We start from the raw sequence: 21,585 nt of genomic DNA on the forward strand, positions 1-21,585 counted from the left end.
GAGAGTTATATTCGGTTGCCGAATCTTATAACTCTTCACTAAAGTATGCTTTAAGATAAATATTGAAAATTGTTTTCAATCTCACAAAATTTGGTGAAAAAAAATCGGGTTAACAAAATCAAAAAAAAATTTAAATCAATAAATAAATTTAATTCCATTTTAACCCATTGTCGGTTCGAATTTCTATGGTCTTTGAGTTGTATATCATTAGATATCCATATTGTCTATGTTAATGACTTAGTAATCCAGATAAAAAAAAATTGAAGTTTTTCACATTTGTGGGCCGGGACTATTTTCCCGAATTTAAATAGCTATCTAAGCGGTACTGTTGATGTATCAATCATGTAAGTTGATTTCAACATACAGACGGACATGGCTATATATAACCCGCTATCTATAACGATCTAGAATATATTCTTTATTGTTGTGTAGAATGACAAACTTATATAAAAACCAAAAGATACAATTTGCTTTAATCTCAAAATTATATTTAAATAAATAAGTTACATTGTTTAATTTTAAATAGAATGTGATATGATTTCGATAAAATTATATTATCAATATATAGTTTCCTTTACAAAATAAAAGGTATTAATGCTTTTCTAAATTTTGGATAATTTTTAAAGTTTTCCTTATACCATTTGTGCGTTAACAAAGCATTCATGATCTACAATAAAAGATTTGATAAGCGTTATTAACATTATTTTCAATCGAAAAACTACAATATAAAATACCAACCTGATTACTTAGTACCCATAAAACTACCAATTTCCAAGTAAAACTCTGGCTTAAAAGACCCCATAAAACAACATACATCATAATTTCGAAGAACATATGAGGCGAAGAAATGAAATTGAAGAAGCCACCTGAAGGCAAGAGGTGTTTTTCTGTAGCCACTTGACCGGTTTTTGCATCTTTGCGTAAATTGACTAGAATCATGTTAGATTTGTACTGTTGGGACCAACTGAAGTGGAACAGGAAAATGCAAATGTATTGCACTATTGAAATTTTGCTAAAGCTGAAGGAAGACGGAGCTGAACCTAGAAAAAAGTAATGTTAATAGATAATGGTAAACATTTAAATAGCATCTAAAATATATTTACCTCTGACAAAACCTTCGGTGTTAGTGAGCAAAGCCAATATGGCAGCAAAATAATGCAAATAACCCACCATATAGTGAGACAAATTAATTTTACTCTTCTTGGAAAATATTTGCACAAAGTTGGTTTCATAGAAACGTCTGGCACACTGTAATGTCATCAATACGATGGCTACCAATGCACTATTGGAGTCTACCAAGACCTTACGATTAGCAGCACCTCCGGCCACAAAATCCAAAAACTCTAAAACATATTCCGGCGCTACACTGTGCATTATTATACCCTTAAGTACCAAGTATAAGGCCAACATGGACCAGCTAAAGGCGAACACATAAAAGTGCGCAAACCATGATTTTGGTACTTCCATTTTTGATACTAACTTATCTTCCGCTCCCTTGTGACAATGTTTGCCATACCGAAATGATTGTTTAATAAATGTTGGTAGCATAGGTTCCACCAGATTCATAAGACTTCCAAATATTACTATTATTATAGTAAAGCCAATAAAAATTGTATTTATTATATTAAGATTATATTTGTCTATTAATTCGTAGACATCTTTTAGAATTTTGGCCAACATGTTGTAGTGTTGACACTTTTAAGCGACACGGTTTAGATTATTTAATTGAAGATTTTCATTCAATATCGGCAATTGATTTCTTATCAGCAATAAAACTTTCTTTTTTTTTTTGTTTAACTAGTGCACATACAAATACATTTGTTTGGTTTCGATGGCTATTGTGAATTGTTAGAAGAATGTCAAACTCACCCTCTCTTTGTAAATCACTTTTGAGCATGCTCCAAATATAGTAATGCCAGATTGGAAAATTGTAAAGAAGAAAATGGTTTTTAATTAGTGTAATGAGGAGGAAATACAAATTTTCGACAAGGCATCGGATCTAATGCGTTCCAATTTGGTTAAAATTAGTAAACAGGTTCTTTATGATCATATAAAAATGTATGTTGCTCAAAAGTTTTAAATTTGATATGTCTTTTTTCAAATCGCTCAATTTTAACTGTATAAAATAACTTTTTTAATGGTTATCTAATTTTTACAATATTGGTCTCATAATAATGTTTTTATACCCTAGTTTCAATATGAATAAAACATTTTTTCGTCCGGCACTGGCTGGACTAATTATAATAATAATAATAGTTATTAGACATAAGATTTGAACACTTATTGGTTAGTCTGCTTTTAGACACAGCAAGTTTCAATATATTTTCCTTAATAGCTTATTTTTTTTGAACACATGAATTGAACCAACAAATTGTTCTTGAACAAAGGATATCTCAAAATAGGTGTCTTCCATTTCCTAAATATAATATTCAACATCAAAAAATCTAACTTTTTAACTTCTATAAGTTTAACTTTTTATTGTAAATATTGGTTAATATTTTAGATATTAAGTAATTGATATATTAATTCAAACCATGACTAGTTTCTAATGATATATAACTAATGATAGGCAAAGGTTTTCTTTATAATTATTTTCAACATTAGTTAATTTGAGTGTTAATAATTATAAATTATGTATATTAAATATGTGTTCTGGTTTCAACTTCATTTCTTCATTTCCATTTAACAATACAAAATACGTGGAGTTGTTGGTTGTCAAATATCCACACCGCTGCGAGACAGAGTACCGCCCTTATATGGTGGAGGTTTGGGACGCAAATAAGTATTGGGTGGGCTATCGGCTTGATAATAGCTGTTGGGACTTGTTATGGAAAATATGAATATTACATTTTTTAATTGGAACCATTATAAAAATTCAAATGTTATTTATTATACCTTTGCGAGCGCATGCTAATATTGTCCAATAAACAATTTGGATCCTTTAGACTTTTAAGAGTAGTAACGGGTTGAGAATTTGTATCCGAATATTGAACCATTTGTACAGTCGATGATGTGGTAGGATAAGAATCCTTATAGCTAACGTAAATATAAAATGAAAATTGAAATAGTGTTATTTGCATGATTTTATAACTTAAGAAATTAATTAAAAATTAAATAACTTAAGAAATGCACCTTTTATTTCTATTATCTTCAATTTCTTTTTCATCTTCTGATTCAGAGTCATGTGCAGAATTAACACATTCTTCCTCACAAATATGAAAAATATTATCGAAAAAGTATTCCGATTGAGGATCATGTCTAAAATGAATAAAAATAATAAATAAAACAATAAGAAAAATAAAAACGAAAACAGAATAATTCAGAACAAATTATAGACGAATTTTGAATACGAGAACGCCTTTCGTTTAATTTAAAAATAAGCTGAGCCTATATTTCAATAAACAACAAATAAAAACCGAAAAAAACTAACCACTTCAATTTGAAATTAACGCAAATTCTTAAAGTACTTACAATTTCTGATGTTTGAAACACAAACTAGCCGTTAGAATACCGCATAGTACACCAAATATCATGCCTGGTATGGCAAAAGCAAATGCAAACTCATCAATATAATTTCGCACGGGTACATCAACTCGAGACAAGCCATGCCAACGATCTTCACGTCTCCTCAAGTTTCCAGTTTCAACCATATTGGCATTAACCTTATTGCTATTGGAACTATCATGATTATGATGTAAAACTTCAGGATCAATTTCAGCGCCCACCATCTTAAAGGCACACCAATCCAGTTTGAAACCAACATTTTCGAAAATCTTTTGCACAGAAGTACGTTTGTAGGTGCAGGAGGGTAGTTTGTAGAGAGGCCGTACTTCCTCCTGCAACTGCTTAAGGCGCTCGGAAAATTTGGCAAAACTACCCAAGTGGACAATGACTCTATAATTCAATAAAATAAGCAAAAGTTTATTAATTTGTAGTTAACAAAATGATTAAAATTTTACCCCTCATGTTGTTGAGGCCTCAAAGGCACACGTCCACCCATATTTACTGCCGACTCCATAAAAACTAAACTCAAATCAGCCTCACTTTCTGGCCACAAGTCTTTACGGAAAATATTGCGTAAATTCTCCACTCTACCTGGATCCATTAAATGTACCCAATTTAAATTATCGATTTTCATTTGTATAACATTGGGCGCATGAAATTTGGGTTGTATTGTTATCATCAACTCTGCGCGTCTGGTTTCATAATTTTGTTTATTAAGCGCTACAATCTCCAAGGTAATGGTCTTGGCTGCCAATTCTGCAGGTGGCGTGCCATAGAGAAAGCCAGCATGGTGTTCCTGACTATACATATAACGCATCCAAGAGGGTAAATCTGGATAGGATTTCAACGAAGGTGTATAGCGAAATTGTTCATTAATCACTTGATGTGTCCAATTGAACATGACGGGTTCAATTTTAAATGTATACAATTCCCCCACAGATGCCTGATCTAAAAGTTGACCCTTGGAGGCCATCATCAGACATGACAAGGTTGTTATTGAAACCAATAATTTAAATCGACAGAACATTTTTTATAATTTATTTTAAGAAATAATTTCAATATATTAACATTTCGTTAGTGCTTAAACTTGTTTAATTTATACGCTGTTCTTTATTAAATAAATGGAGTAAAATTGTTTATAACAATTCTAAAATAATTTTAAGCAAATTTTCAGCGTGAAAATAAATTTTCTTTCAGTTGTGTATCTGCGAAAATAGTTTTTGCTTATATTTTTGGTGGGGTTGTTATTGTTGTTATTGTAAATATATTTTGGAGCATATTCTATGATGAGTACGGTACATATATATTTTACGGTAATTGAGAGATGTAAACAGAGAATATAACGGACACATTTTAAGCAACCCTGTTTTTGTAACATAAAAACGTGATGCCAGATGGAGCTCCTTTTCTCAATTAAACGCTTATTAACAATGTTATTAAGGATTTTATGTGCTGTTTTTCTATAGCGAACGAGTACTTTGAGTGGAAATTTAACATGTGTTTTGTTATTGTAAGAAAAACAAAATACATGTAAAACGTTCACTCAAAGCACTCGTTCGCTATAGAAAAACAGCACATTCGATTTTTGAGTTTTTTTCAAATGAAAAATCGAATTTTGGTACGAAATATACGTGATCACAGATCGAGCTGTTTTTGTCGATTAAACGCTTATTTTTGAGTTTTTTCATATGGAAAATTGATTTTTAGTCAGAAATATAAGTGATCACAGATCGAGCTGTTATTGTCGATTACACGCTTATTTACAAAGTTATTTAGAATTTAAACTTTTTGAGTTTTTTTCATATGAAAAATGGATTTTTGGTACGAAATATGAGTGATCACAGATCAAGCTGTTTTTGTCGATTAAACGTTTATTTACAAAGTTATTAAGGATTTTAGATTTTTGAATTTTTTTCATATGAAAACCCATTTTTGGTCTGAAATATGAGTGATAACAGATCGAGCTGTTTTTTCGATTAAATGCTTATTAACAAAGTTATTAAGGATTTTCGATTTTTGAGTTTTTTTTATATAAAAATCGATTTATGGTCAGATGGTCATGTGTGATCACAAATCAAGTTGTTTTTGTCGATTAAACGCTTATTTACAAAGTTATTAAGGATTTTAGATTCTTTAGTTTTTTCATATGAAAAATCGATTTTTGGGACGAAATATGGGTGATCACAAATCAAGTTGTTTTTGTCGATTAAACGCTTATTTCCAAAGTTATTAAGGTTTTTCGATTTTTGAGTTTTTTTATATTTAAAATCGATTTATGGTCAGAAATATGTGTGATCACAAATCAAGTTGGTTTTGTCGATTAAACGCTTATTTACAAAGTTATTAAGGATTTTAGATTTTTGAAATTTTTCATATGAAATATCGATTTATTGTCAGAAATATGAGTGATCACAGATCGAGCTGTTTTTGTCGATTAAACGCTTATTTACAAAGTTATTAAGGATTTTAGATTTGTGAGTTTTTCGTATGAAAAATCGATTTTTGCTCAGAAATATGAGTGATCACAGATCGAGTTGTTTTTGTCGATTAAACGCTTATTTCCAAAGTTATTAAGGATTTTAAATTTTTGAGTTTTTCATATGAAAATTCGATTTTTGGTCAGAAATATGAGTGATCACAGATCGAGCTGCTTCTGTCGATTAAACGCTTATTTACAAAGTTATTAAGGATTTTAGATTTTTGAGTTTTTCATATGAAAATTCGATTTTTGGTCAGAAATATGAGTGATCACAGATCGAGTTGTTTTTGTCGATTAAACGCTTATTTCCAAAGTTATTAAGGATTTTAGATTTTTGAGTTTTTTCATATGAAAATTCGATATTTGGTACAAAATATGAGTGATCACAGATCGAGTTGTTTCTGTCGATTAAACGCTTATTTACAAAGCTATTAAGGATTTTAGATTTTTGAGTTTTTCATATGAAAATTCGATTTTTGGTCAGAAATATGAGTGATCACAGATCGAGTTGGTTTTGTCGATTAAACGCTTATTTACAAAGTTATTAAGGATTTTAGATTTTTGAGTTTTTTATATGAAAAATCGATTTTTGTTCAGAAATATAAGTGATCACAGATTGAGCTGCTTCTGTCGATTAAACCCTTATTTACAAAGTTATTAAGGATTTTAGATTTTTGAAGTTTTTCGTATGAAAAATCGATTTTTGGTCAGAAATATCAGTGATCATAGATCGAGCTGTTTTTGTCGATTAAACGCGTATTTACAAAGTTATTAAGGATTTTAGATTTTTGAGTTTTTCATATGAAAATTCGATTTTTGGTCAGAAATATGAGTGATCACAGATCGAGTTGTTTTTGTCGATTAAACGCTTATTTCCAAAGTTATTAAGGATTTTAGATTTTTGAGTTTTTTCATATGAAAATTCGATTTTTGGTACAAAATATGAGTGATCACAGATCGAGTTGTTTTTGTCGATTAAACGATTATTTACAAAGTTATTAAGGATTTTAGATTATTGAGTTTTTTCATATGAAAAATCGATTTTTGGTATAAAATATGAGTGATCACAGATCGAGCAGTTTTTGTCGATTAAACGCTTATTTCCAAAGTTATTAAGGATTTTAGATTTTTGAGTTTTTCATATGAAAATTCGATTTTTGGTCAGAAATATGAGTGATCACAGATCGAGCAGTTTTTGTCGATTAAACGCTTATTTCCAAAGTTATTAAGGATTTAAGATTTTTGAGTTTTTCATATGAAAATTCGATTTTTGGTATAAAATATGAGTGATCACAGATCGAGCTGTTTTTGTCGATTGAACGCTTATTTACAAAGTTATTAAGGATTTTAGATTTTTAATTTTTTTCATATGAAAAATCGATTTTTGGTCTGAAATATGAGTGATCACAGATCGAGCTGTTTTTGACGATTAAACGCGTATTTACAAAGTTATTAAAGATTTTAGATTTTTGATTTTTTTTATATGAAAAATTGATTTTTGGCCAGAAATATGGGTGATCACAGATCGAGCTGTTTTTGTCGATTTAACGCTTATTTACAAAGTTATTAAGGATTTTAGATTTTTTTTGTTTTTTCATATGAAAATTCGATTTTTGTTACGAAATATGAGTGATCACAGATCGAGTTGTTTTTGTCGATTTAACGCGTATTTACAAAGTTATTAAGGATTTTAGATTTTTTTTGTTTTTTCGTATGAAAAATTAATTTTTGGTACGAAATATGGGTGATCACAGATCGAGCTGTTTTTGTCGATTAAACGCTTATTTACAAAGTTATTATTGATTTTAGATTTAGAAAAATTGATTTTTGGTACGAAATATGAGTGAGCACAGATCGAGCTGTTTTTGTCGTTAAACCCTTATTTACATAGAAAAATTGATTTTTAATCAGAAATATGAGTGATCACAGATCGAGCTGCTTTTCTCGATTAAACGCCTATTTACAAAGTTATTAAAGATTTTAGATCATTGGTAGGCAAAAAGAGGCATTTAATTTGTGTGCTCTTTTGGGTAAAAAATAAAATATCCACAACAACATCAAGAAATTGAATGAATTGTGTGTATTTTTACGCTCTATTACGCTGTTTTGTTCACATTCGGGTTGTTTGACGAAAATCATCGTAACCTGAACAATATGAACGCTTACCATGGTTTTAGATTTTTGAGTTTTTTCATATGAAATATTGATTTTTGGTATGAAATACGTGTGATCACAGATCACAGCTGTTTTTGTCGATTAAACGCTTATTTACAAAGCTATTAAGGATTTTAGATTTTTGAGTTTTTCATATGAAAATTCGATTTTTGGTCAGAAATATGAGTGATCACAGATCGAGTTGTTTTTGTCGATTAAACGCTTATTTCCAAAGTTATTAAGGATTTTAGATTTTTGAGTTTTTATATGAAAAATCGATTTTTGTTCAGAAATATAAGTGATCACAGATCGAGCTGCTTCTGTCAATTAAACGCTTATTTACAAAGTTATTAAGGATTTTAGATTTTTGAAGTTTTTCGTATGAAAAATCGATTTTTGGTCAGAAATATCAGTGATCATAGATCGAGCTGTTTTTGTCGATTAAACGCGTATTTACAAAGTTATTAAGGATTTTAGATTTTTGAGTTTTTCATATGAAAATTCGATTTTTGGTCAGAAATATGAGTGATCACAGATCGAGCTGCTTTTGTCGATTAAACGCTTATTTACAAAGTTATTAAGGATTTTAGATTTTTTTGTTTTTTCATATGAAAATTCGATTTTTGGTACAAAATATGAGTGATCACAGATCGAGTTGTTTTTGTCGATTTACAAAGTTATTAAGGATTTTAGATTTTTGAGTTTTTCATATGAAAATTCTATTTTTGGTCAGAAATATGAGTGATCACAGATCGAGTTGTTTTTGTCGATTAAACGCTTATTTCCAAAGTTATTAAGGATTTTAGATTTTTGATTTTTTCATATGAAAAATAGATTTTTGGTAAGAAATATGAATGATCACAAATAGATCTGTTTTTGTCAATTAAATCGTATTAAACATCGATGTTTGTTCAGAAATATGAGTGATCACAGATCGATCTGTTTTTGTCGATTAAACGCTTGTTTACAAAGCTATTAAGGATTTTAGATTTTTGAGTTTTTCATATGAAAATTCGATTTTTGGTCAGAAATATGAGTGATCACAGATCAAACTGTTTTTGTCGATTAAACGCTTATTTACAAAGTTATTAAGGATTTTAGATTTGTGAGTTTTTCGTATGAAAAATCGATCTTTGCTCAGAAATATGAGTGATCACAAATAGAGCTATTTTTGTCGATTAAACGTTTATTTACAAAGTTATTAAGGATTTTAGATTTTTAAATTTTTTAATATGAAAAATTGATTTTTGGTACGAAATGTGGGAAACAGAACGAGCTGTTTTTGTCGATTAAACCCTTATTTACAAAGTTATTAAGGATTTTAGATTTGTGAGTTTTTCGTATGAAAAGTCGATTTTTGCTCAGAAATATGAGTGATCACAGATCGAGTTGTCTTTGTCGATTAAACGCTTATTCACAAAGTTATTAAGGATTATCGATTTTTGGTATGAAATATGAGTGATCACAGATCGAGCTGTCTTTGTCGATTAAACGCTTATTTACAAAGTTATTAAGGATTATCGATTTTTGGTATGAAATATGAGTGATCACAGATCGAGTTGTCTTTGTCGATTAAACGCTTATTTACAAAGTTATTAAGGATTTTAGATTTTTGAGTTTTTCATATGAAAAATCGATTTTTGGTCAGAAATATGAGTGATCACAGATAGAGCTGTTTTTTTCGATTAAACGCTTATATACAAAGTTATTAAGGATTTTAGATTTTTGAGTTTTTCATATGAAAAATCGATTTTTGGTCAGAAATATGAGTGATCACAGATCGAGCTGTTTTTGTCGATTAAACGCTTATTTAAAAAGTTATTAAGGATTTTAGATTTGTGAGTTTTTCGTATGAAAAATTGATTTTTGCTCAGAAATATGAGTGATCACAAATAGAGCTATTTTTGTCGATTAAACGTTTATTTACAAAGTTATTAAGGATTTTAGATTTTTAAATTTTTTCATATGAAAAATCGATTTTTGGTATAAAATATGAGTGATCACAGATCGAAAGTTATTAAGGATTTTAGATTATTGAGTTTTTCATATCAAAAATCGATTTTTGGAACGAAATATGGGTGATCACAGATCAAGCGGTTTTTGTCTATTAAACGCTTATTTACAAAGATATCAAGGATTTTAGATTTTTGAGTTTTTTCATATGAAAAATCGATTTTTGGTATAAAATATGAGTGATCACAGATCGAGCTGTTTTTGTCGATTAAACGCTTATTTACAAAGTTATTAAGGATTTAAGATTTTTGAGTTTTTCATATGAAAAATCGATTTTTGGGTGATCACAGATCGATCTGTTTTTGTCGATTAAACGCTTATTTACAAAGCTATTAAGGATTTTAGATTTTTAAATTTTTTCATATTAAAAATCGATTTTTGGAAATATTTATTGCCTTGACAAATAGTGTTTTGTATAATTTTTTATGAAATCAAATAATACTAAGTGCTTTCAACATCGAGAAACTGACAGTAACTCATCGAAATTTCTCCATCAGCAATTTCAAATCATCATATGGTATCAAAATTTTCACATTGTATTTTCGATTTATGAGAGATTTGCTTGCATTCGCCAACAGTCATTATATTTCATCTTAAACCATTAGTGACAAAATAATTTATTTCGATTTCTTTCAGCGATTATTATAATTATAATTAATATGTATTTTTAATTGTTTGTCCCCACCCAATAAAATAAACACAAAACTTGACATCACTATTTTAGTCTAATATACATCATCATTCACAATAACGACTCTACCTAAAAAACAACAACAAATTGACAAAACTGTCATCACAACTTTTATTAATTTTCACGATAAGACCGAATTTCTTGTATTTATACAAAAATTTAAGAAATACGTGGCGTTTTTAATAACTTTTGTTATAAATTAAAATGAATTAATAGCGGACAATTGCAGTATTAAACAAACATGGCATTTCTAGAATATTTACAACTGATACTCTTCATTGGTTCCGCTATATTTGCGGCGCTTTTAATATCGGTAAGTCGGATGACCACAAAAAAAAACACCGCCAGCTTTTTAAGCAACCGGCTGATTTTTGTGATGAATGTTTGGGTTATTTAGAAACAGATTTTATATTTAACTTTTATTTTAGCTATTTATAGTACAAAAGTCAATAACTGCACCTTTACCGGTTATAAAAAGGCGCAAACAGGAGAAAACCTTTTTAGATCCAAATATTTTGAAAAATTTCGAATTCCCCAGCATAGAAGATGAACCTACAGTTGATTTGAGTGTGATAGTACCAGCATACAATGAGGAACAGCGCAGTAAGTATTATTAAACGAATTACAAAGCTTGGTTAATTTTAGGGGTTGTGTAAAACATAAATTTCAATATGTAATTAATCATCATTAAGATAAGGAAGGTTTCCTTGAATTAGATTGTTAGACAACAAATTGAGATAAGCTTAATAATATTGTGTAGTTCTTATAGTTACTATAAAAAATCTCGTAATAATATTCTAAAATATCTTAGTGCCTGTCATGTTGGAAGAGTGCCTGGAATTTTTAGAGGAAAAAACAAAAGCTGGTAATTTCTCATACGAGGTAATTGTGGTCAGTGATGGCAGTTCGGATGGCACCGTTTCTGTAGCTCTTAAATACACGAAAAAATATACGGTCAATAAAGTGCGTGTATTGGAATTGATTGAAAATCGTGGCAAGGGAGGTGCCGTTAGATTGGTAAGTTTTGAGAAATAGTTCCTTAAAAATTATTGAATAATGATATAATTATTATAGGGTATGTTAAGTGCTCGTGGCCGTAATCTCTTATTCGCTGACGCAGATGGCGCTACCAAATTTTCCGACTATGATAAGTTGGCAGATATTTTACCCAGCATAGCTGGAGATTGGAAAGATGATGCTGTTGTAATTGGATCAAGAGCTCATTTAGAAAAGGACGCCATTGCGTCAAGAAGTGCTTTAAGGTAAATAAATAGAAAAGTGATACAAAATGCTGCGAATTTTAATAAATTCATATACTTTTTAATTTTTATTAGAACATTCCTTATGCACGGTTTCCATTTTCTAGTCTGGCTCTTTGCCGTGCGCAGTGTAAAAGATACACAGTGCGGATTTAAGCTCTTGACAAGATCAGCTGCTATAAAATTATTCAAAAGTTTGCATGTGGAAAGATGGTAAGTTTAACTTTCTAGTATTTATGAAGTAAATTTTTTGTATCAAAATTTTATCTTTCTCTAGGGCTTTTGATGTTGAGTTACTTTATTTAGTCGAACGTCTTAACATTCCAGTACGTGAAGTTGCCGTCAATTGGCAAGAGATTGAAGGTTCAAAACTAACACCTTTCTGGTCGTGGATACAAATGGGTGTCGATTTATTTTTAATATGGTTCCGTTATTTGGTTGGCGCTTGGCAAATCGATGTTAAACCCCATAAGCAATAATATTATTTCGTTGTATATACTCTTCTTTTTTCCTAAATTTTATGAGTTTTTATAAAGTTTTTACTTTTCTAAAAAGTATTTCGAAAGATTTTTTGATGTAAGCGCTAAAATGAATATTTAAGCTGAATAAGTCGTTTGCATAATTACTAAAAATAAAGTTTCCTTTTTTTAATTTCGAAATGTCCCTTTATCATAATGTTGCTAGGTTTCAATATTGCGCAAAACCGATTTTTTTCAATTAATGAAAACATTTTTGAAAACTAGTTTTGATAATTTCAGTTTTCAAAAACTTGATAAATTAAAATGTACTATGTTTTCTATTAACCCTTTGATGTCAAAATTAAAGATTTCGTGGATAAAAATGTTTTGAATACATTATATTGAATATAAACTGATATAAATTTCAAGTATCTATCACTTATGGTTTTACCGTTATTCGATGTTGCTTATAAGCAACTTCGAGCCATTGTGGTGCATTTTAAAACAAACAAATATTGATATTTCATGTTATTTTTATTAACTTTTAATATATTTCATGTGTGATATGAAACAAAACAATTTGTTTGTGGCTTGAAACATAAATGTACCTTACATTTTGATTTTGGAATACCTGTGTTGGATAACGCAATGACCGGCTTGATCAAGACGCAAGGATTTTGAAGGTTCAGATACGTATGATCGTTTTGTTGGCGACGATGAACTTTGTGATGAAACGTTTGAAATGTTAGATGCTGCTGGAGACGTTGGTGACGGTGAATCTGATTGTATGCTTGAAGGGATTGCCGATGAACGACCTCTTTTGCGTTGGTTTATTGGCGTAATATCAGATGCGTGTAGAAGATCGTTTGCTATCATCAATTGAAAATTAAACAATGACATATGTTTCTTTTTTCTGTCTTGTTCGAGGTATATTCATATACTTCTTTTGTTTACGACATCGGCGCTTGCATTCTGAAACTGGATTTTCACCTATCTGATCAACTGATGATTCAATTACTCTCTCCTAATTATAATTCTTCTTCTTCTTCACCTTCTGCATCATCAGAATTTTCCAATCGAAATCGATTATCTGTTTTATTATCTTCAACGCTATAAAAGAAAATCATTTTTGCACCGAATCATTACTTGCGATGATAAATGGATCCATGACAACCTCTTCAAACAGTCACCTCACACGAACACATACAATCCTTACCTGACTGACAAATTGACTTTACCCTGCTTAAAATTTGGTGGCATGAATTCAGTATATATAAAACTTACTTGGAACAATATTTGTGTAGATACCTACATAAGTTAAAGTCAATTTCGGGAGGACTAGGGGCTAGATATAATCGACCTATTTCAGCCAGTTTCAATAGGCTTCGTCCTTTGGACGAAAAAATCAAGATTTTATTTTTCGATATAGCTCGTTGACTAATCGGAGGAAATGTATATCGTCGACGTGAATCCGTGAATAAATTAGTGTATTATTTGACCAATCGCTCTGAATACATGTCCAAGACCAGCAAGCCACTTTTAAGGTTTAATGACGCTAAAGTTAATGTAAATTACCTGGGTACCGTAGTCAAGTATAACTTTCGATTTGGTGAAATTCTTTGGAGATGTGAAATGTATTTTCTATAAACAATGCCTTGGCGGGACAATTGCAAAATATTGAGAAACTATGCAATTTCGCATAGCCACTAAAAAAGATGATCAGCTATTATTATTTAATTACCTTTTTTATTAAATAATATTCCTTACTTTATTTATGTACGCATGAGAAAATTTTGATTGTTAAATCTGATTATATGCACAAATATCTTATCTCCTGATTTGTTCTTTATATCTTTGCAAATATTCGAGTTATTAATTAGATTGATATTTTTTTAGAATTTTTAATACCACTTTTCCTAATGTGAATACAAATAAAAATTCGAACTTCTGCCTTCTAAATTGTGTCGAGGAAATTTGCAAATTTTTTTAAAAATCCAAAATTGGCGTTTCTCGCTGCTTTTTTTGAGTTTCACAAACCAAATTCTGTCGCAGAAAACACCTTCAAACCGTCGAACAACGAGTCATGTGTAATCCTTACGTGTTCGACGAGTAAAAAATCCCTGCTTAATAGTGTTTGTCAAACACGCATGTAATTTAGATAGGCGTGTTTGACGAGTTTGTTTGACAAACATGAAGCATGTTCGTTGCCGTTCCAATCGTTTCCAGTCATGGAAAGTCTCAAAAACAAATACAAAATACAACTCTGTACGAATAGTTTTCCAAAACATTATGACAGAAAGTCCGGCATCACTGCAAATAGCCAGACTGAAAATTTGAACTTGGTAGCACAGATTTATTATTCTGTAAATTCTGTTTGTCTGGCAACACGTTCTGCAAAAAAGAGTAAATATTTATTTTCTGCACAATTTAGTACTTTACTCTCTCGATTGAGTGAAAAAAAAGTTTGTTAACCAGAGTTTGTTTTCTTGTCGGGGGCAATAGTGTTTCAATAAAGAGTTTTGCAGTTTTTTGCTAAATAATCATTTAAATAACTCAATAAAAATACGAAATATATAAAGAAATATATTAAACAAATTATAATTAATAATAAATAAAAGAAATTTAATAAAAACTAATACAAACTCAGTGATTTTTTATAAAAACCAAAACTAACTATAGCAACAAGTGGTTTCGTATGCATTTTCGGCATTTTGGTGCGTTTTTTGTTCTTGCTTTTTATTTTCTACAACAATACAAAAAAATTCCTGTAGGGAATACAACAACAACATTAATCACAAAACAAAAAAGCAAGAAGATAAAACAAGAATCCAATCAGAGTTTTAGTTGTTGCTATTGAATTGAGTGTGTATTAAAAAAAAACAAGTAAGAAATAAAAGAAATACAAAATATTCCAAGAATTAAAGGAATAATAATGAAATAAAACATATTTGTAACTAGAATTGAATCAATATAAAAAATTAATGGATTAGTTAACTAAAAACCTTTAAAGTGTAATAATTAAGTGTAATTGAGCAAATATTTATTTGAAAGAAATTGAAAGTGCCATTTATTATTGTTTATTTGTTTTGTTGTACTTGAGATTATTGTTTTTGTTAAACCACAAGAGCAATAACAACAACAACAACTCACTCTTGCTGTGTACATCATCTAGTGTTTGTTGTTATTATGTTTTTAAAAAAAACTGCTCGCGCCTTAATTAGTTGTTTTTCATCATTATTGTTGTTTCACTAAAGAGCCGCTTTGAAATTTTGTATGAAGATTAACTTATAAATAAAATAACTTAATTAAACTCGCCGAAAATATACAAAAAAAACATAACGTGCCATCATTTAAGCCACACTTAACAAGACATCTTTCGAGGTAAGTAAGAAAACTTGGTTATTTGTTTTATCTTTAACATGGTCGCTTTTTAAAGGGCTTTTAAGTGTTAAATTTAAGATTAACAACTTATTTTGGTTAGTAAGTTCCAATTGGAGTGAGTCATATTTGTATTTTATTTTTATTTTTGCTAATTTAGCATTTTTGTTTATTTGTATGACCATCTTTGGTTCCTCCATCATAAAACTATCAACTTATACCATTTTTGTAAATATTTGTGGTGTCTTTAAATTCCATCATTATTCAAATTAAGCTTCGATTTAACTTTTTGTGTAGATCATTTAAATGACCTTGAGAGTTCAAAAGCATTTTTTATGGAAGAGCCTTTCAAGATAAACAGTGGTTGACAATACAATGGAAACATTTGCAAATATTTCATATAAAAAATATTACAAAGTAATTTGTATTTTTATACCCTTCACCTTCGTGAGAAGGGTATATATAAGTTTGTCATTCCGTTTGTAATTTCTACATTTTTCATTTCCGACCCTCTAAAGTATATAAATTCTGGGTCCTTATAGACAGCGGTGTCGATTAAGCCATGTCCGTCTATCTGTTTGTTGAAATCTATTTTCTGATGACCCCAGATATCCTCGGGATCCAAATCTTTAATAATTCTGTCATACATACTTTAGAGAAGTTTGCTATTTGAAATCAGCAAAATCGGTCCACAAATGGCTGAGATATGAGGAAAAAACCAGGACAACTTCTATTTTTGACCTACAGTGGTGGCCAGGTAATTAAGACAAAAATTGTCTGCTAAATTCCATGTGATTGTGAATTATTTTTTAAAACATTTCCACAAATATGTACAGTGTCGGTCAAAATAATAGCACCACAGAACCTTAAATCAATTAACATGGTATTTAGTAATTTTAATTAAATATAATATACTAGCTGACCCGGTGCGCTTCGCCACCCCAATTAGAAGAGTGAAATAGTACTATTAAGTCGCCCTTTGTGAATCTGATTGTAAATTTTTCTAATTTCATATTTCTAAAGTCACCTTTTGTGAATTCAAATTCATTCAGAATCATGTGTGCCTAATTTTAAAATTTTAGGTTTATTATTATAAAATAGTACCATTGCAAAAAGTACCATTGCAATAAACAAATAGTACCATTATCACTTTTGAATTCGCACTGACTAAACCATAACCCGTCAAGTTTGAAATTTTAATTTGTATATACATATATAACAATTAATATTTAAAAATTATCACAAAACCGAAAAAAAAACGAAACCGCGGTTTTGAAATTCTTCGGTTTTTTGGAAACTCTAGGTCCGTTATTATAGTAAATTCAAAAAAGTACCTATGAGAACAAAGAAAAAGTACCAAGAAGTATGGCCTTGAATTTTCACTCACTTGGGACCATAGACGCCTAATTTCATACTTCTATGTCCATTATTGCAGAAAATTCAAAAAGTACCATTAGAATATATAAAAAGTACCACAAAGCCCCCACTTGTGGTTTCCCACTCACTTCCATATAAGCTTAATTTCATGGTTTTAGGTTAATTGGTGAAGAAATTACAAAAAGTCGAATAAAGAAAAAGTACCAAAAAGTCTATCTCTAGAATTCTCACTCACTTAGGACCATATATGCTAAATATCATGTTTCTAAGTTCATTGTTATAGAAAATTCAAAAAAGTACGATTATAATAAAAAAAGTACAATGAAGTATCCACTTGAATTTTCCATTAAAAAAAAGTACCTATAGATCAGTTCTCACATTTTGGTACCTAAATATTGTACCCTATCAGCTAACTTTAATGTCGATAAGTGAAATAATTTAAAATATTAAAACAAGTACCATTAGGAGAAAAGTACCAATTTCCCTTTTCTTCCTTGAAACAATCAAGTTCGAACTTTAAAAATATTCCATTTTGGCAAAATTGTTTATGCTACAGACATGTCTCAAAATATTAAAATCTGTGTTAATGTGCCCAAGAAAAAATATGTTTTAAAAAAAGTACCAAACTGTTTACCCGGATTTGGCCCAATATACACCTTGGCACTCGAGTTCCAAATAACACCCTGTTAGTTAATTTTTGTACGAATCCAGGAACCAATGTTAAAAAAGTTATCAAAATCGGCTTAATAATTTGCAATAAAATGTATTTTCCCGATTTTATCCCCTTTTTGGTACCTTTTTTATCCCCATTGCTTTGGTAAAATTTAATTCAAATAAATTTCTGTATCGTGGTGGGAGCTCATAATAAAATATTCGTATGTCTATGTCAAATTATAGAAAAACATATTTTATGAAAAAGTACCAAAAATAAACACAATTTTTATCCCTTAAGGGTTCGAATTTCCAAAAAGTACCAAACTTATATTTTTTATCTTTTGTTAATTAAAGAATACGATTTAAAATTTGTTTCTATGTTTATTGGTTTAAAATATACATAGGGTGCAAAAAAGTACCAAAATACAGTTTTTACCCGTTTTCTCCCCTAAAAGTTTCGAATTTCCAAAAAGTACGAAACACCTGTCAGCTTATTTTTTAAATGGAGTAACATGCTATTTTAAGTTTTTTTGTATCTTTATTAGTTTTGAAGATATAAGGTTACCGAATTTACCCGTTTTTACACTTTTTTACCCCCTAAACGTTCGAATTTCCAAAAATTCCTTCTTATCGGATAGTTTTGGGGAGGGAGGAACCCACAGTTAAAATTTCGTGATTCTAGCTTCAGCCGTTTGGGCTGTGCGATGATGAATCAGTCAGTCAGTCAGTCAGTAACGTTACTCTTTTATATACCTATATAGAAGATCATTAATCAATCTCTATTTCTTCTATGAGTAAAGTTTTCTTTAAGAAATATTAAGGCCCTAATTTTGTAAATCAGGTCACCAAAGTGATATTTATATGGAAAAGAAAAACAAAATTTCAAAAATTTTAAAAATTTGTTTTTGTTTTATATACAAAATTTTCAAATTATGAAAGGCAAACCAACGCATGAATTTTGGTGCGTTTGTTCTGTTAAGAATTTGTATATAAAAAAAAACAAATTTTTAAAATTTTTGAAATTTTGTTTTTCTTTTCCATATAAATATCACTTTGTGACGTGATTTACAAAATTACGGCCTAACTTTTCAATCGACTATATGGTATTTTTTGAAAAATAAGCAGATCGTTATATTTGAATTCAAGTACAATTTCGTAACAATATTCATGTTTTCGTTTTAAAAAATCGCCATAAAATTATAATTTGAATCTATTTATATCGAAATGAATAAAATTAAAAACAAAAAAAAAAAAATTTTACTCTTAAATTTTTTAGTAACAAAAAAGTGGTATATGTGAGCTCTAGTTTAAAAAAATAATGATTTCTGAACATAGAAATTAGCTTAATTCAGAATAAAAGAAATGGTTTTAAAAAACATTGCGTTGAAATAAAAATATAAATTTTAGGTTTCGAAACCGCTTATCTCTTTTAATCATAACACTCTTGGCCCACCGTTTCGAAAATCAGGCATTTATGTTCTGCACGGTGGTCAAAAGTGACGACTAGTTTTGAACAACATTTAAATTATTCAAATCTTAGAAAAGTTTCACCAATAAAAATATAACATCCTCTATTAAATGTAAAATTTCCGAAGTCGCATTACCACTTTTCAGCATTCAAGTACCAAAACAGTTTTTGGTCAAATAATTAAACAAATTATATTGTTTAATATCAGATTTCTATAGAATGTCCTCCGAATCCAATTTCAACCATAATTTAAGATAATATATTCATCTTATCTTACAAACACACAGATTTTAAAATTATATATAACATTCGAAGATTATATTGAGTATGTGGAATAAATAATTCAATCTTATATGATCAAATGCTTGATAAAATCATACTCAGATATAAATCAAAGAAATTATGACCATAGGAATGATCTATGGAATGATAAACTGATATAAATTTGGGTTTCAAGCTAAAAGGTCAATGTCGTGGCACTGAATGCGATATCCCCAAACACAATTTTATTAAAAATAGATGGCCAAAAGTCAAAAAAAGTGTAAAAGGAAACCAAAAATATTTAAGAATTTATTTTGGGGAATGAAAAAATATATTTGGCATACAAGTTCGATACAAAATTTTCAAAATTTTAGAATCTTTATGGGTAGGAGGTGGTCGGTCTCTTTTTTGCCAAAAAAGACAGCAATATTTTACTTCTAATAATAACGTGTTAAGAACATAATAATTGTTACTAAATTAAATTTTGTTGTGGTTAATTTTTGTTTATTTTAATCGATTTCTATCTTGGTGCTATTTATACCCTACACCACCATAGTGGAGAGGGTATAATGCATTTGTGCAGATATTTGTAACGCCCAAAAATATTAGTCTAACACCCACCTTAAAGTATACCGATCGACTTAGAATCACTTTCTGAGTCGATTAAATGATGTCCGTCCGTCTGGCTGGCTGGCTAGCTGGTTGTCTGTCCATGTAAACCTTGTACGCAAAGTACAGGTCGCAATTTTGAAGTTATTTCGATCCAGGGAAACCAAAATATGCAAATGCATGTTTTTTCTGTTGAGTCTAATGACCACATGGATAAGATATTTACACGTTTCAGAAATATTTAAGAATTTTGGCATCGATTTGTTAGTGCATATTTTACCCTTAAAAGCATATTTTTGCATATATTTGTTTTAAGAGCGTATTTATGTCATATTTTTGCGTTTTTAGAGCATATTTTGACTTTATCAAAAACAAATTTTGTCTTACTTATTTTTCGCTGTTGTGTTACAGCTTTGTTTAAAATTCAAAATTAAAAAATAGATGGCTTTTTACCAAAAAAAAAAATTTTAAAATCAAAAATTTTTTTAATAAAAAAAATTTTAAAATAAAAAAAACAATTCCAAATTTTTTTTTCAAAAAATGAAAAAACTGAATAAAAATTTTTGTTCAGCTAAAAATATTTCAATTTTTTATTTTGAAGTATAATTTGGTGAAGGGTATATAAGATTCGGCACCGAATATAGCTCTCTTATTTGTTTTATTTGCCATCTAAATATCAAACTTTAGTTCTAATTCAAACTTAACCGTTCTAAGTGTTAAAGAAATATTGTCTTTTAAATTTGCTCCTATAACATCAGTTAATGTCGAAAAACATTTTCTATGTATAAATATGTTTTCAGATCCAATAGACAACGATTTTTATTTGAAAATTTAAGTCAATATTTTGTAATTTATTGCAATAATAACCTTAATTGAAGAAGTGACTTTATATTTATATAAAATATCATCAAAAAATACCTCTCGAGGCCTTTTCATACCTTAACCCTCTAACCGGCCAATTTTATTTCGAGGTAAAATAATATACCAGGTTATTGTTTGAAAAAAAAAAGAAATACGTTGGAATAAAAACAAACAAAAGACAAGTGCACGTTCTTCTTTATCACAATAAGTAAATTGTGATAAACGTATACACGTATTTACCGTTATAACGGGAAAAAATAACCAAATAAAGTAGCATTTCATACATTTAATACCCGCCTAAAGGCAGCCTTGCCGGTTAGAGGGTTAAGTTCCTATAGTTTTTATGTTGTATTTAGTTTTTGTTATACTTGTTTTAGTTCATGTTATTTTTGTTTATTTTATGTTACTTTACCTTTTTA

The 21,585-nt window shown here is 29.4% G+C and overlaps 4 protein-coding genes across 6 annotated transcripts in view; 2 read left to right on the forward strand and 2 right to left on the reverse strand.

Moving 5' to 3' along the window:
• Positions 1–466: 466 nt before the first annotated feature.
• On the reverse strand, positions 467–1,755 carry LOC135950339 (polyprenol reductase). Its single transcript, XM_065499885.1, has 3 exons — positions 1,104–1,755; positions 739–1,040; positions 467–667 (listed from the first exon to the last, which is right to left on the reverse strand). The coding sequence occupies exons 1-3, from the start codon at positions 1,678–1,680 to the stop codon at positions 575–577; spliced, it is 972 nt and encodes a 323-aa protein (XP_065355957.1). The 5' UTR covers positions 1,681–1,755; the 3' UTR covers positions 467–574.
• Positions 1,756–2,448: 693 nt separating this feature from the next.
• On the reverse strand, positions 2,449–4,661 carry Scgalpha (sarcoglycan alpha). 2 transcript variants are annotated; one of them, XM_065499679.1, is made up of 5 exons: positions 3,960–4,655; positions 3,472–3,894; positions 3,133–3,258; positions 2,896–3,036; positions 2,449–2,821 (listed from the first exon to the last, which is right to left on the reverse strand). In XM_065499679.1, exons 1-5 carry the CDS (start codon positions 4,529–4,531, stop codon positions 2,716–2,718), a joined length of 1,368 nt encoding a protein of 455 aa, XP_065355751.1. In that variant the 5' UTR covers positions 4,532–4,655; the 3' UTR covers positions 2,449–2,715. The 2 variants fall into 2 exon arrangements, with proteins under 2 accessions (XP_065355751.1, XP_065355752.1); XM_065499680.1 differs by lacking the exon at positions 3,133–3,258 and having other exon boundaries at positions 3,960–4,661.
• Positions 4,662–10,928: 6,267 nt separating this feature from the next.
• Positions 10,929–12,751, forward strand: wol (Dolichyl-phosphate beta-glucosyltransferase wollknaeuel). The gene is made up of 6 exons (XM_065501522.1): positions 10,929–11,154; positions 11,270–11,444; positions 11,653–11,858; positions 11,916–12,103; positions 12,176–12,313; positions 12,378–12,751. The coding sequence occupies exons 1-6, from the start codon at positions 11,083–11,085 to the stop codon at positions 12,577–12,579; spliced, it is 981 nt and encodes a 326-aa protein (XP_065357594.1). The 5' UTR covers positions 10,929–11,082; the 3' UTR covers positions 12,580–12,751.
• A 2,965-nt stretch (positions 12,752–15,716) lies between these two features.
• Positions 15,717–21,585, forward strand: part of Btk29A (tyrosine-protein kinase Btk29A) — a 328,522-nt gene continuing 322,653 nt past the window's right edge. For both annotated transcript variants that reach the window (XM_065500668.1, XM_065500669.1), the window contains exon 1: positions 15,717–15,939. The gene's annotated coding sequence lies outside the window, so the exon portion shown is untranslated. The remainder of the gene's footprint in view (positions 15,940–21,585) is intronic.

Source organism: Calliphora vicina, chromosome 2 (genome assembly GCF_958450345.1).
Source record: "Calliphora vicina chromosome 2, idCalVici1.1, whole genome shotgun sequence".
Taxonomy (NCBI): domain Eukaryota; kingdom Metazoa; phylum Arthropoda; class Insecta; order Diptera; family Calliphoridae; genus Calliphora; species Calliphora vicina.